The sequence below is a fragment of the Desmodus rotundus genome, chromosome 13 (assembly GCF_022682495.2).
Source record: "Desmodus rotundus isolate HL8 chromosome 13, HLdesRot8A.1, whole genome shotgun sequence".
Classification (NCBI taxonomy): domain Eukaryota; kingdom Metazoa; phylum Chordata; class Mammalia; order Chiroptera; family Phyllostomidae; genus Desmodus; species Desmodus rotundus.
Window position 1 is genome coordinate 91,419,607 of NC_071399.1, and position 16,906 is coordinate 91,436,512.

Genomic DNA, 16,906 nt, shown 5'->3' on the forward strand with positions numbered 1-16,906 from the left:
CACCTGCGGTCTGTTTTTCACAGAGAAACTGAATCCTGCCGTAAGTGAAAGGCACTTACTTTTTCCCTGAAACCTCCTCCCAGAGCCCCAGGTTCCCATTTCCAGCTTCCCTCTTCTGAAGCTCCAAGTCCCTGTGTCTCAAAGCGAAGGCCCCTTACCTCAGTCTCCCTGACTTGATTCGGACTGTATGTTCCCTGGGTAAATGAACAGCAGACGCCCTCCGGAATTCCTGCAAGAGGCATCCCGGAGATCACTAGTGGAGGGGGTCCCGCCGGGCCAGCCTTCTCGTTTCCAATCAGTTCTGAATACGAATCTGAGGGCCTTCGGCAGGACATGCATCTCCGGGCTGCCCTGGTCCCCAAGACAGTGGGCTTTGCCGTCTTACACTCTGCTCCTCACTCATCTCACCTGTCTGGGTTCTGCCTGAATTCGCAGCCCCTGAGGGATGAGAGGCTGGTTCCGAGGCCAGAGGTGGCCTCGTTTACCTATGCAAATCCCTCCAGCCTAGTACAGACCTTGGCCTAAGGCACCTAACTAATAATTTCCTTCCGAGACAAATCATCAGCCCCTTCCTCCCCCTCGCCATGCCTATTATCAGGGCCCAGCTCCGATGATTTTCAAATCTGTTCCCTCATTTGATCTTCACCCCCACTCCCTTTGTCTCAGCACCTCTCTCTGGGTCTGTCACAGTCAAAACCTCCAGTGCCTTCCCCATCAGGCAGGCTTCCTACGGTGCAATCGAATATGACCACGTAATCCCCCAGCTCAGAAGCCGTCAGCATCCCGCGGCCTTCCTAACAGTCCTCAGTGTGGCACCAGCCCCCTTTCACCGGGACTACGTCATTTCAGTCTTTCTTCCTAATTCCCCTCCTGCTCTGGTCCCGGAGGGACCTCGGCTGTTCCCCAACACCCAGCTCTGTTCGGGGTTTTGAGCCTTGAAGGATAGTACGTGGCCCACTGCTGAGAAAGTCCTTCGCTGGTCCCTGACAATCTGGGATACTCAGCACATCTGTGGAGTCCCTCCCTCCCTTTGAAGCCTCCCTGGACCACCCCAAACAACGACGACATTGTCCCCTGCTCTCCTACGGCCTTCAGACGAGACCCGTGTTTAGGGGAAGGGGTGCATTTCTCGGGAGGGGTAATCAGAGTGGCCGAGCTTTAGAGGACCACGACCTCCTGTGAAGGATGATCGAAAGACCTAATAGTTTTGGTTTAGAAATGAGGAACTTTGCAACAATGTCACTCAAAGTGTGATCAAGGGCCTGCCGGTGCCCAGGCTGACCAGCCTTCGATACGCACAGACGTTGAGAGCCGGTGTTACAAGATCTGTCACTATTTGGCCAGGCTGTGCTCTCCAAGGTCATGATCAGCTGACTAGTGTCACCGAGCAGGGCAGAGCCCGTTTTGGGTGCTGTGCACAGTAGGTCCACATTACAGCATGCACATTTCAAGATGAGTTGATCTACCATAACTCGTGGGGTACAATGTACAGGATTCATTGTTTTACAGAAAGGTAATTGCTGGAATTGGTTAGTAAGGAAGGCTTAACAATGGATTTTGAAAACACAGCAGCACATTTCATTTTGAAAAAAAGTAAAATGGAGTATCTGAGGCTTTTAAAAATTACTTTCAAACCTCTTTTGTGATTCCAGTCAACACATGACTTGTGAGACTGGTTTCTTTATAATGATTAGTATGAAAACAAAGAACAAAAAATGTTTTAGATACACATTCCTTCCTGTGAGTAGTGTTGCCAATCCAACCTAAACTAGATAATAAACAAGAAACTGAAGGTCATGAATACTCGTGGTCACGGTGTTTAGCTGAAGTCTGAGTACAGGCATTTCACACGGGGAATCGCTACTTCAAACTATACTTTTTGTTTTCGTTACGAGAGCCAAACAACCACAGAGTTCGAAGTACAATCAGAATTCTTCGTATTAATCGCCCTATGTACACTTCCAATGAAAATGTGAATTCGGTAATTCTTTTCTATTTCTCCTTCTATTTGTTTTGATTGTATTTACTGGAATGCAATTTTGCGTCTATTGAGTCTAAGACGACACTTAGGCTTCTATTTTCCACAACTCTTGTTTCCACTTCCTATTTCTAACTCGTTTGCGTTGAATTTTACAAAAGTGCCTGGGTCAGAAGCACACTGGAAATGCAAAGCAAAACACAACAAAACAAATGGCACTCCCCACCCGCAGCCTGAGAAACTCGTGCTAGACCGAGCGGAAGTAAGAAAACTTTCTGTTAAGGGTCGGATAGTAAATATCTTAGGTGCGGCTACTTGGCTGTGCTGTTGTAGCCGACACCGTGGAGTGACTTCACTGCGATGCAACGTTCTGCACAAAGGCAGGAGCCGTGGTGGGCTGGCCTCGGTCCAGAGGACAGAGCGGAAGGGGAAATCTGTGTGCTGTGCTTCCCCAGATAAAAGAGCTGGGATCGGAAGGGCAAGTTGGCACTGAGTCAGCTTTCGGCTTACTCTGCGGAAGACCCAGGGTCATCAGAATGGAACAAACGGCCTTGTCCCACAGTGAAGGTGTCATGTCTAGATGCTTCGACCACAGGCTGCTCCGCCCTGTGAGGGGCGCTCTACAAAGTCAACCTGCAGTGGGTGGGAGGCTCAGAATGACGATGGGAGATCGTCCAGCTCAGGGAGCCCGTGGTTCTAGGAGATCCGCACGCAGTTGTCTTCCACTGCAGATGGTAGCTCTCCAGCTGCACGAATGCAGGAGTAAGTGCAACTCTTCTCTCACTTGCCTCTGCTGGGGAATGGCCAGGAGGTGTCTTAGGTGACGGGAGGGCCCGGGGGTGGAACCAGTGGGGGTGGAGACTGGGCCCCTTGATAGCTACAGCTCCATCGCGACGCCAACACACCTGGCCAGGGGGAGTGGCTGTAGGTGCCCGTTAGCCACAGTTCTGTGTCGCTGTCCACCTTGGTCATGAGGTCAGAGAGCTTTAAGGAAACCATGATTTCAGCTAGAAACTCCTTCAGAAGCCACTCTTCCTCTCGTGGGAAATCTTAGGGAAGAGTCTCGGGTGCCTGTGTGCCCCGCTCTGGCCTCATTTCACACAGCCCCTTGGAGTCTCCAATCTCGGGCTTGACCTTGGACCAGACGTCACTCCGGGAAACACTAGCCATAACTGGGTTAGGGTCACCGTTGTCACACAGCACGTGGGGATTTTGCGGGTGATCGTGAAGAAGAAACACTTTTCGGAGAACCAGGGGCATTTGCGTGTGCCTTGCTTTTAATTTAAGTGAAGGTTGGATGTTTCTTGTTTTATAGAAAATGAGGACATTCTTAGTTGAAATGATATATTCCTCAGACATGACAGCAAAGGGGAGGCTTAAAAAATTTTTTTTTCAAGCAGAACGTGGCCACACCTTCCCGCTGGGAAGGAGCCTGCATGACCCACAGCTGCAGGCGGTACAGACCCACAGTCACTTTTTTGCCCCCATTCAAAGGAGTGGCGCTGACTGGCTGGGTCCGCCGGTCAGAAGCAGGAACGAGCTGCGTGCCACACTGCCAGGGGAGGAGCTGGAGCTGCAGGCTGGGCCCTGCGGCATCCTGGGGCCCCGGAAAGGCCTCTGGGAGGGCTGGACAAGCCATTCAGTGAGGTTTGCGGCCCAGCTTGAGACCACATGTCTCCCCTGAACTCTCCTGGAGATAGATGGGAAGGGAATCCTGAATCTTCGAGAGACCACAGCTCCCTTCTGCAAGGAGAAACTCTCGTGTGCGGGCAGCTGTGATTTCCTTTTCCCCACCTTCCCACGTGGCACTTAGTGCAGGTGAGCACGAGTGAGGTGCCACCCTCCTCAGCTGGACTGCTTCAGCCCTTGGATCGACCCACCAAACTCTGCAGACACAATCGCACGAGAGGAAAATGCAAGCCGAGCAATAAGATTTGAGACCTGTTCCCTGCGAGACACCCAGAGGTAGATGTCTCTGAAGACATGACATCGCGCGTGGACTTGAGTACAGATGGCAAGAAATGACCCTCTTCTAAAACCAACTGTATTTTGCTGAGGAAACACGTCCAGCTCTCTGGCCAAGGGCTGCTCACTCAGCTCCAGTAGGTTTCTGAATATCTTTGACAGGCAAACAGGGGTTCAAATCCTGCCTCGGCTAACGGTGCGTGGCTTTGGGCAAGTTGCTACCTTCATGCCCTTTAATTTCTGCACCTAACACGTGGGGTCAGGGATGGGGGCCGTGCCTGGCACATAACAGGTGTGTGTTTGCACCCCACAGAAACCTCCAAGCAAGCGCACAGAGCCCTTCCGTGTAACCCCAGCAGCCCCAACGCGAGAAGGAGAATAGGGTCCCAGACAGACCATATCGGGGGACGTTCTGCAGGAATACGCACGTCTGGGCCTGCGCAGGCTAGAGACGAGGATTGTATTTTTATTTTTCAGATTGTTTAACATGGGGATGTAGCCGGGGGACGTGCTGCTGAGTTTCCCTCCAAAGAAACAAATTCCAAAGTGGGTTGAAGCTTCATATGGTTTTCAGTTCTCAAGTTTCACTTTCTATTTTTAGTCATCTGGCCTATTCCTAGCCTGTATTTATTTCTTGTATTTTTTATTTTTTGCAGTAAAAGGAAGGACTCACCTGTGACATGTGTAATGGGCCATCACGCAAGAGCTGAGGCCACCGCAGCCCCAGTGGCTGGTCACCCCTGAGCACACGAGCGTGTGAAGGCCACACGTTGGAACTCTTTGAGAATTCCGGCTCTGACTCCCCAGTTTATAATGTTCTACTTGAGTGCGTGCGTGGGTGAGACCTACCTCTCAGCAGGGGCTGGAAGGAGTGTGCCACCCCGCCCAACATGAGGAGTGAACTACAAATGTCAGAGTACCGAGTGACCGATTTACAGAGGAGCTTCTGTGAAGGCGGCCTGAGTGGGCTAGCAAAGGTTACCCAAGCCCATCTCAAGTGTGGGTTTGGGAAGGCTGGGGATGGGGTGGGAGTACCATCACCCCGCTTGGCTGAAAACAAATCATGTCATTTGTTTGGGGTGCTTTCTTTTGTTACACACTGCAGCCGGGTCTGCGTGGGCACCGTGGGGGCCGGCCGCACTGCACTGCAGACCCTGCGGCGTGGCTGCGTCCCATCCATGGGAACCTGTGCCACAGGCAGAGCGAGAGCTGACCGCCACGCCTCAGATGGCTGTGCGCTTCTTGAGGGCTCTGTTCGGCCCACGTTTTTACTTTGTCTTTGGTCTGGACAAATTGCTCACGTTTTCATATTTCTCCGGATATTGTTTTTCACCATTTTGCCTCCTTCACTCAAATCTTTGGTTTCTAGCTCAAACCCCAAATTGTTTTTAAGGTGGGGTCAACCAAAATTCATTTGCTCCTTTTTTTTTTTCCTTTCCTCTTTTGGGTGCTATTTTAGAGCAGAAATTCAGGCTGAAGTTATTTTTAAAGATCAGGTTACTCAGGAGTGACTTACAAGCCGTGTGGTTTAATGATTTCTCTGTGAAGACCAGGATAAAGAACACTTTCTTTGGACTCAAAGATGTTTTCTCTGCTTCTTCAAAATACACTGAGGCTGGACTTGTTATGCGTTGGAGATGAAAAATGAGAAAAAAGTGGAGAATGGTCTGAACTCCGCATTTCCTAAAAGGGTCGATTCAGTGAGAACGAGAGCTTTCAGCAGGGTGGTTGGGAGCCTCTGGTTGGAGGTAGAGCTGCCGGAGGCTGAGACCCAGCTTCTGCCACTGGTTTGAAAAAGATCTCTGGCCAGTGACGTAACCTGTGCACGTTTTACTTTCTTTCTCTAGGAAACAGAGAATCCCTACAGCGGTGAATTAAGTGGGACTGTGTACGGCAGGCCTGCCCGGGAACAAATGGCTCTGGAAGTGTACTTGAATGGAAATGCTGTTGGAAAGAAGGAAGCACAGGACCCTCTGGCATGGACCCAGGCTCTTTTCTGTGTTCCCTTCGCACACTATCTGTGGGGTGCTCCACTCGACCCCGGGGTGCATTATTTGCAACTCAGTAGACTTCTGAAAGGTTGCCATAGAGAATTAAGACATTTTACATCTTCATGCAAAGCCTCTGATAGAACCTAAAGCAAAAGGAGACCTCAGCCTGGGCCTACAATGGACTTAGTTAACCGTTCACGGCTATGAGAAGGTGGGATAGTTGGAGACCAAGCACAGGTGGTCAGGGCGCTCATCACTTCCCTCAGGTGTGTGTTGTTTTTCATCTGTGGATGCGCACCCCTTCTTCTGGGATGGCCAGGGCTTTCAGGGTGCGCACACCTACCTTTTTCCTTTGGAAGTTCACATCAAGTTTCATGGAGGCACACTTGTTCAACGTATTTAGCCGTCTAAAAAGAAAGAAAAATGCGATGATTGCTACCACCAATGACCCTCCATTTGCTCTCCAGTTTGCCAATGCTCCCTCATTGCCAGTGAAGCCGCAGGTGCAGACCCATCCGCCAGGTGCCAAGCACGCGCTGCACTCACAGGGACGTGGCTGTAGGGGGGGTCCCTGCTTGTTTTGCGGCCTCCACACCCGGAGGCCTCAGCCCCTTCCCCGATCTCAACCCAGCCCTTTGCCTGCTGCCCCTTCCACCACCCTCGGAGCCTGGACTCCACCACCCAGCCACACCCTCTGCGGCCATCTGCTGTCTGCCAGCCCCACATTTGCATCAACCCACCCACTGGCCTTCTCTCTTGCTCTTGGGCTGTGGGGTGCAAACGGAGAAGGAACTCACATGACAGTGCCCGACTCAATGGTGTCCCCTCAAAGTCACACTGAAGCCCTGGCCCCCAGGGTGACCCGATTTGGAGGAAGAAGTGATTGCAGTCAGGCAAGGTCACAGGGTGAGCCCTGACCCAGTAGAACTGTCCTTAGGGGAACGGACATAGGAGAGCCTGCTCTCTCAATCCACCACGGGAGGGCACAGTGAGCAGGGCACCAGCCCTGCCGGCCCCCAGCCTTGGGTTTCCAGCCTCCGCAATGGTGAGAAAATGAATGTCTACTGTTGGTGACGCCCAGTTGTGGCCTTTGTTCGAGCAGCTCCTGCTGACCGACACATGCGTGCACTTTGATTTTCGTCCTCAGCTGGGCTCCCAACATGGCTACCCAGCATTCCTTTTAGTTTTCCCTCCGGTGGGCACCCAATCTCAGAGCATGAAAAGATGCCAGTTTCTCAACAGATGACTTAGCCACTACCCCCAATGAGAAAACTATGGCTTAATATAAGCTATTTGACATTAATTCGTTTAATAATCCTTACTTCCATCATAAAAAAGGATGTTCCTATTCTTTTTCAGAGCTGATCCTTTAACCTCGTTTCTGAGTTCAACACCCAGCACTTCCTGTGGGACTCTGATACACCCTGTATTCCCTCTCACCTCTGCAAACTCCCTTCCCCTCGGCTCTGCTTCTCTCCTTAAGCTCATCCCTGCCTTGAGCAATTGACTAACCAATTAGCCACCTAAATAATCAAGAGCAAAGGAACTATTGATTCCTTTAATCCGACCTTTCCTTTAATTCCATTAAGCAACTCTAGGAGCTGCCCTTCCTTATAGTACTCAGTTTGCTGAGAATAGTCTCAATTTTCATTCAACCCACCAGCAATCTAACTTCACGCAATTCTCTTTGCAAATACCTTTATAATTTTGTTTTATTGGGTTACTTAATGAAAATCGTAGTTATTGAATGCCGATGGTTTAAACAGTCAAACTTGACCCTTCGTGTCAGCTGCCACGTGTACCACTCTTTGCGGGCAACTTTTAATGGTTTCTTTTGGTGTTTGCCTCTAACAACACATTTCCACTGTTACTTCTTGATTGTTCGGTTTAAGTCATTATCTATTCACTCTGTTCTATGAAAGATGAGGGCCTTTTTTTTTTTTTACCAGCTATTTCCCCCTCACTTCCCACACATCATACCCTTTACCTCTTATAACTATAGTTATGTCACGATTTCATAATTTTTGATAAGTTTATGTTCAGTGTTTACTATGGCCATATAAATGCTTTTCATATATTTATCACCATACTCTGGTTCTTTCATTCTCAAATTTCATTATCCCTGGAGGTAATAAACATTTACTTATTGTTTCCATAGTGTTTGATGTACTTATCCCTAAATTCAAACTCAAATTTCCCCTATTATCTAACTCTCTGAGCGTGTTAAAACATATCAGATGGTCTATTAATTTAATTTCCTTGGAGATGTCTCTCTTAGAGCCTTCTGACCTGTTCTAGTTGGGATTTGCAGGTTTTGTTTTTGTTTTAACACGGGCTAATCAGATTTCCCAGAACTCTACTTCTCACATTTCTGTGACTCTTCTCAAGCATATTTTCCAAAACTCTGGAGCTGAATCACAAAAGAGGCCTGGTGATTTCGATATTTAGACTGTGGGTAGACTGACGCTCAAGCCCTTGTTTTTGGAAGAGTGTCCCCCGGCAACTATAGCTGATGCTCCCTGGCCCACAGGACGTCCAAGTTAGCCTCCCCCGGGAACAGACACAGGCCTCGAGCTGGAGGTGGGGGAGGAGCCACCTCGCTGTCGGTGGGGGCAATAAATCTACTTTAAATACAATTATAAACAGCCCTCTTCTTGTTAGCCAGCCTTCAACCTCACTTCCCATTTTTGAGCTTTTTAGGGTTCTAGAGTGCAAACTGGTCCATTTTATGACTTCCTCCACCGACCATTTAGATTTTATTTCTTGGGCTTGCTAGTTCTCCGTTCCATGTTTCTGGTTTTCTGTTTTGGAGACTTGGTGGTTGCAATCTCTCTGTACGGCGGCCTGCTTTTGTACGGGGACATCTCTGTAAACTAGTGGGACTTCAGAAGCCGGCTAATTCAGGCGTTCAGCTTCCATCCTGGACAAATGATTTTTTTCTTTTTTTTTTTTTGGTGTTCTGGTTATGCATGATCTTAAGTTTTCTACTCAATACATTTTGGCAATGGCAGCTACCCTCAAAGGAGGTGAGACTATTTCTTCACATCAGAAAATACTCCTTTCCCATCAATTCCTCCCCCCACCCCCCATCACCTCCCAGCAGCCCCGGGGACATCCAGTTTCTGATTTCTGTCCTCCACGGACTGGTCACCATGTAATTGAGATTGTACAATATGCTCTTTTAGTTTCTGGCTTTTTATTTTTTTTTTGATTCAACGCCATGTTTTCGAGATTGACCCATGTTGTTGAGTACAGCAGTGATCCTCCCCTCTAACTGCGGAGTAGTGCTCCACGGTATGCGGAGACACAATTGGCTCGCCTGTCCTCTTGCTGATGGACGTTTTGGACTGTTTCCAGTTTTAACCAATGATTGTTTAGTCACCAAATCCCAAAGCTTCTTTTCAGCAAAGACAGGTTTGTAGCAGGGGACACTAATTACTCTTCACTGTTCCGCGAACCTCGGCTCATCTTTGGCATTCAAGACAGTAAAATCTCTCATCTCTCTAGACACCATCTCCTTCCTGCCACCAGGCAGCACTTGCCCCTTAACTTAGACACTTCTTAGAATTCATGGGTACGCTGAAATATCTTATGTCATCTCTGAATGAATTAGACTCTAGTGATGCCTCGTCCTCTGTCTCTAGCGCAGGCCCCTCCCCTGAGGCCCAGGGCTACACTTCCAGCCAATCACTAGTCTCACCCGTGCATGGGGTCTTGCTGGCCCCTCAAACTCAACCATCAAAACTGAACTTATTCTCTTGAAAGCCTGTTTCTCTTAGTTCATGTCTTGTCTGGATTGCAAGTATAACCAAGAAGGCCACCTGCACGAAAAACCAGAATCATCTTAAGGCCCTTCCTCAAGAGCTACTCAAGTCCTGTCAATCACGCCTCCATTGTGTCTTTGAAGTCTGGCTTCTTCTTTGGTCCTAATTCAGTCCCACCTGGAGTCAGGCAACAGCCTCTTAGTTGGCTCCACCACCACCTGCAATGCTTCCCATTAAAACCTTTTCTATTTCTCAACTCCTTATCATGCCGCTCATTTACTTAAAAATATTTGATGATGCCCCTCGTTTTCAGCCTTCACCAATTTACCTACAGACTGCACATTCACTTGTGTCAAAAATAACAAGCAGCCCTGGCCAAGTAGCTCCGCTGGTTAGAGCATCATCCTGATAGGCTAAGGTTGCGGGTTCGGTCCTTGGTCAGGGCACATACAAGAAGCCACCAATGAATGCATCAGTAAGTGGACCAACAAACTGATGTTTCTGACTCTCTCTCCCTTCCTCTCTCTCTCTGAAAATCAACAAACAAAAATTATAAAAACAAACAAACAAAAAAAACTGCATGAGACGGCCGTTTAATCTGAAGCCGTCTTCGGCACGCCCTTGGCCTTTGCTCCTGTCACTGACAGCCTACGTTTCGGCTGGTTCCACACGTGCCGACATCACTGCCCAAGAGCTAGTTGTGGTGTGGAAGTAAATTGTATCTGTGTTCTCCCTGGGAAGCTCTGCAATGGGTTTGTTTAGGGAAGGAATGCCTATCACCTGTAAAATGTACATGTCTAACAAACTTGTTCTTCCAAGTTTTAGCGAGGACGCTACACCACTGAAACTTGAAAAGGGTATGACTTGGCAACTTTTCACACCATTAAACAGCCCTTTAGCCCCTGACCAAGCAGCTCTACTCTTGGTTACTTGCCCAGGATAAAATAAATCACGCATCCTAAGACTTGTACTTGAATTTCACAGCAGAGTTATTTCTGAAGTAGACAAACGGGGGGATAACCCGAATGCCCATCACTGGCAGACGGATGTGAAAATGGTGGTATATCCATGCCACGAAACGCTCGGCAACGCGAAGGGACTCCAGCTACTGGGCCGTGCGGCAACGTGGATGGATCTCAAAGGCATCACACAAAGTGAAAGAAGCCGGACACAAAGGGCAGGCGTGCAAGCTGTGATTGCGTTTACACGGGGCTTTAGAAAAGGCAGGGCCGTGGGGACAGAAAACACAGAAGTGGGCACTACAAGGCAGCGACAGAGGACTTTCTGAGTAATGGAAATGTTGTATATCATGACCGTGGTAATAGTTACATAACCGTGCATTTGATAAAGCTCGCCCAACTGTGTACTTGAAGTTGATGATTTCATTTGAAGGTGAATTATGCTTCAGCAAAGCTGAAGGAATAATAATGCGAGTGGGCGATATGAGTGGGAATGGTGATGTCAAGATCTCCAAAACTCTGCTCCTCCATAAAAGCAGCAAGAATACTGGCACGTCTTGTCAAAATAAGCCTTAAAAAACCTTCCCATTTTATTTTTCAATTATAGTTTATGTTCAATATTATTTTGTATTAGTTCCAAGTGTACATGCTTAGTGGTTCGGCAGTCATACACTCTGTAAAGTTTTCTCCCCCATATTTCCAGCACCCACCTGGCACTGTACACAATGATCACAACACTACTGACTGTGTTCCCTGTGCTGTACTTTACACCCCCATGACTATCTGTAACTACCAGTTTGTACTTCTCAATCCCTTCGTCTCTTGCAACCAATCCCCCAACCTCTGTCTCCTCTGGCAAGCACCAGCCTATTCTCCGTGGCTATGAGTCTGTTCCAATTTTGTTTGTTTATTTTGTTCTCCACTCTTGGTGGGGATGCAGACTGGTGCAGCCACTGTGGAAAACAGCGTGGAGGGTTCTCAGAAAATTAAAAATGGATCTGCCTTATGACCCAGCGATTTCACTTCTGGGAATATGTCCGAAGAAACCAAAAACACTTACTCAAAAGAATACATGCACCCCTATGTTCATTGCAGCATTACGGAAGCAACCAAAGTGCCCACTAATAGGCGAGTGGATAAAAAAGCGGTGGCACGCACATATTGTACAATGGAATACTACTCAGCCATAAAAATGAATGAAATCCTACTATTTGTGACAGCGTGGATGGACCTTCAGGGTGTAATGCTAAGTAAGATGAGTCAGTCGGAGAAAGGCAAAATACCAAAAGAAGCTTTTTAAGAGCTCTGAAAATCAATAAAGGCTTGTAACAATTTAAGTACTATTGGAAAAGGGTTGAATCTATGTAAGAACTGTGTGCTTTGTGGCATCTGAACTCGCCCTGTTCCCACATTCCTTATGCCAGCTCTGCAGGGGCTTTGAAAAGCAACATAACCACATGCAGAGGGACAGCGCAGCCCCGCAGCCCAGCAGCCGCTGGAGAGGGCAGAACGGGTCTGCTCTCCCCCGGAGCTCCACTGTCACAGCACCGTCATTATCCCAGCCGTCTGCAATGCCCTGAGAACCCCCATTCACGGGCCTGTCTTTGTTTAACCTGATTCTGAGCTCATCACCGAGAACAGCTTCTTCCTAGGGGGTTTGCCAAAATCAATCAGTGGCAATGACTCAACATCACAGCTGCCTAAAGCGGTGGTAACAGTTGGTTCGGCCAAAGAAGACGTGAACCACGGGAAGAAAAGGAATGGGTGCAGGAATGAGAGGTCCATAGGGGATTTAGAAAAGTTCTGACACATCCTCAGAAGTCTGGAAGGCCAAGTACATAAGGACTGTGTGCAGGCCCGGGAAAGACTTGAGAAAGTCCTAATCTATCACCGCTGTCTGACCTTGGTGATCTGCACAAGCAGGAAGCAAAGGCTAAGGCGGAACAACCAATGTCCCGCTGGAACGTGAAACCACAGCCCGATATGCGCAGAGCCCCCTGGAAAAGGCCGGGCAACACACCACTTCCAGGCGTTTACAGAAACCTCTGTCCGGTCACTTCCTGCCCACTGAGCTAACCGAGCAGAGACAACAGATGCCTCAGACTGCGGAGAATTAGTTGTGAAAAGTCACTGGACACACAGCAACAACAAGAAGCCTTGGGGAGGAGGGATCTGGTCAGAGAGTTGGCACATTATGATGTTTAAAGTGTCCAGTTAAAAAAAAATTATAAAACAACAAACAGATTCCAAAGTTTACATGGAGAGGCATAAGGCCCAGAATAGCCAACACCATCTTCAAGCAGAACAAAGGTGGAGGAGTTACATTACCCAACCTCAAGCCCCGCTATAAAGCTACAGTAATGAGGACAGCGTCCTATTGGCAAAAGAACCGATAAACAGGTCAATGGAACAAAGCAGAGAGCCCAGAAGTAGACCCAGGCAACTACAATCAACTGATCTGTGACAAAGGAACAAATATAACTCAGTGGGGCACAGACGGGCTTGCAGAAAACGGAGTCAAAACAATTGAACATCTCCCTGTGCCTCCCTGACCCTGTCCAAGCACACAGACCTTACACCGCTCACAGACATTAACTGGAAATGGACATTAAACTTGGTTGTAAACACAAACTTGCAGAGGATAACACAGGAGAAAACCTAGACAACCTTAGTTCTGGTAGCGACTTTTAGATACACCGTCAAAGGCACACTCTGTAAAAAATGGCTGATACACTGGACTTTATGGACATTAAATCTTCGCCTCTGTGGAAGACATTGTCAAGTGTACGAAGAGATCACCCACAGACTTGGAAAATATATTTGCCAAAAAGCTATCTGATAAAGAACTCTTATCTGAAATACACAAAGAACTCTAAAAACTGAACATAAGAAACCACATGACCCAAGTAAATAATAGGCAAAAGATCTGAACAGACCCCCTCACCAAAGAAGAGGCACAGATGGCAAATAAACATGTGAAAAGATGCTCGACACCGAATGTCATTAGAGAAGTGCAAATTAAAAACAACAAGATACAGCCCTGGCTGGTGTGGCTCAGTGGATTGAGTGCCAGCCTGTGAACCAAAGGGTCGCTGGTTCAATTCCCAATCAGGTCACATGCCTAGGTTTCCGGCCAGGTCCCTGGTAGGGGGTGCATGAGAGGCAACCACACGTTGATGTTTCTCTCCCTCTCGTTCTCCCTCCCTCTCCCTCTGTCTAAAAATAAGTAAATAAAATCTTTAAAAAAAAAAACCCAAAATGAGATAGAACTATTCACCTATTAGAACGACCGAATTCTAAAACAATGACCACACCAAATGCTGGCAAGGCTGGCAAGGATGGGGAGCAGCCAGAACTCTCATTTATGCTGGCGAACCTCCGAAGTGGAAGGCAGTTGGGCAGTTTCTTGCTGCCAAACATACCCTAACCATAGGCTTGAGCAATTGTACTCCTTGGTATGTACCCACATATAAGATGGAAACTTAGGTCCATGTAAAAACCTGCACAGGAATGTTAATGGCAGTTTTATTTAGAATTGCGAAAACTTGGAAGTAACCAAGATGTTATTCAGCAGCTGGATGAATAAATGCACTGTGGTACATCCAGACAATGGACTATGATTCAGTGCTAAAAGAGTGAGCCACCCGGCCACAAAGAGACACGGGGGGCACACCACCGAGTGAAAGAAGCCAGTGTGAGAGGGCCACGTACTGTATGATGCCAACTTTCTGACATTCTGGAAGAGGCGACTTTGGAGACCCCAGGAAGGTCTGTGGCTTCCATTCTTAGGGCAGTGAATCTACACTGTGGTATTATGATGGTAGGTACATGTTATTAGACATCTGCCAGAACCCAGGGAATGCAAGCCTAAGACCAGGAGTGACCCCTAGTTAATGTCGACTACAGACTTTGGGGGACATCTGGGTGACGATGTGTAACGTAGGTTCACCAGCTGATGGGGGGGCTGTGTGTGGGTGAGTCCGGGGGTGTATAGGAGCTCTCTGTATTTTATGCTCGAATTTGCTGTGAACCTAAAATGACTCCAAACATAAAGTCTGTTTTTTAAAAAGATGTAGTCTTTGTTTTATTCACTTAAAAGTTTTGTTTCTCAGACTTTGAAATGCCCGATGTAAGGTGACCTGCGTTTCCTTCGCTTCCCATCTCCTTGCTCTTTCGTTCTCAATCCTGTCTCCACAATCATCCTCACTGAAAACGTCTTGGAAATCCTAGGTACCTTTCCAGTATACACCCAAGTGTTCAATTCTCCCTTTCCCAATGTACGCCTGTATCAAACCACCATGCTGTACACTTCAAGTATCTCACAATTTCATTTGCCAATTGTACCTCAGTAAAGCTGAAAAGAAAAGAAAAAGGAATAGCTGATGTGTTAAGATGGAAAAAAAGAGAGAGAGAGGACGCTGCTCTGTGTGGTGGTGTGAAGCTAGGTGGACGTTCCCGGCGTGGGGAAGTGTGGCTGGGGATATGCCCCGCACCAGATGTAGACACAGTGGCCGGACTCTGTAAGAACACGGCATGGGCCAAACACACACCCTGGAGAGAGGTAAGTGCTTCTTTAAGGACCGGCTGCCTCAGGTCGAAGAACGTGTCACCTACCATTAGTGTTCAAAACATTTGATCAAAACCACTGTGAATTATGCTGTGAGTGAAGCCAGTCGGCATTTAGGACAAATATTCAGCACTGGTATCTGCTTACCTCTAACTTCGAGATAAAGAATATAAAACCCTTGAGATAATTTGAGTTGGTCTAACACTGATTGCCTGGAAAACTATCCTTGCATGAATACAATTTCGATTATAAAGTATATTTTATTTGTTGCATGAACAGTAGGTATTCCACTGGATTAGAGCCTCTTTCGGGGCAGGAGCTGTGACTTATCCTTCGAACCCACAGAAGGCCCAGCAGGAAATTTCATGCACAACAGGCTCAGCCAGCTGGTTCTTCTGTAACTGAACATACTTCGTCCTTATTTGTCTACATTTGGCTGATCGGTGGCTGACTTGGAGTACTCACAACACACCTCGCAGAGTCAGGAGCCCAGCATCCTCCTCCGTCCTGAAGGAGCAGGATGGGCTGACAGCCGCATCTCATTTGCATCTGTGGTACCCAGCAGGGGCGCTGGCTCCACGCGGATCCACGCGGCCAGGGTTTGTGAAGGACACAGGAGCGCTGGGCAGACTCCAGGGTCCGCTGGGTCTGACTGGTTTATCTTCGGATGAGCAGAAGGCGGCTCCCAGAAGGGCACTTGCTTAGGGAGCTATGCATTCCTTAGCAGCAGAGCTGGGCTTCTTCCTGGGAGCCATTTCTCTGTCCCCACCCCCGAGGAGGAATTTTAGAGGGGCCTGCAAGATGAGAGCACACGCTTCGGACCTCACCAAGGCCTGTTGGTAAGTGGGGGGTTCCTTCCTCTCTTCCTTTTTTTTTTTTCATGGAAAGAGGAAATCCAGGGTACGTGGTGAAGACGGGCACTGGGGGCTTGGGGCCAACTGGATTTACATGTCACACAAGCGAAGCGGTTTGACCCTTTCAGAAGAAATGCGCATGCTGATGCTGCCCCCAGAACCCGCTGATTCCCACTGTTCTCAGAATCCTCAAGAACGGCCAACACAACGGCGGGGGTGGCAGGGCTCTGATGGGAAGGGAGTAAGAAGAGACGACACTGACAACGCCTCCCAGGGCAGGCCGCGCCTGCGCCAGGCTGGGGACGGCCAAGCGCAACTGGCTGCCCGGGCAGAAAAGTTATCGGCGAAGCACACAGGCACGAAACGAAACGGCACGCTCGATACATGCAGATACATGCGCGGGATGTCTGGAGAGACAGACGGGGCCAGAGGGCGAAGGATCAAAGCAGAGGTGTCAGGACCCATCTGTGGGCCATGGGGAGCCACAGGAGATCATCAGACGGGAGAGGCAGGAGGTCAGCAGAAACCGAAGGCCGTGGACTGGGTGTCACGGAGAGGGCAGGACGAACAGGCAGGGGAGTCGGTTAGTTGTGGCAATTTAAGAGGAAGCGGCAGAACGCCTGCACCAGGCCGCTGACCTCAGCAGTCAGCGAGGGCAGTTTTGGGACGCCTGAGTGGGCGGGGCTGAGGAGCGAGTGGACTCGGAGAGGCTGGAGATGCACCGCGGGCGCAGAGGCTTCCTTTAAGGAGCTTAGATAAGAACGACAGAGATTTGGGATATTTTGAGCAGAAAAGGAATGATTTAATATAGCATAATATTCCTTAACA

General features: G+C 48.6%; 1 protein-coding gene across 4 annotated transcripts in view; it reads right to left on the reverse strand.

Moving 5' to 3' along the window:
- STARD13 (StAR related lipid transfer domain containing 13) overlaps positions 1 to 16,906 on the reverse strand; it is a 359,221-nt gene that overhangs the window by 23,072 nt on the left and 319,243 nt on the right. For all 4 annotated transcript variants that reach the window (XM_053916849.2, XM_053916850.1, XM_053916848.1 and 1 more), the window contains one exon: positions 6,278 to 6,341. In XM_053916849.2, the coding sequence (XP_053772824.1) occupies positions 6,278 to 6,341 (64 nt within the window). The remainder of the gene's footprint in view (positions 1 to 6,277; positions 6,342 to 16,906) is intronic.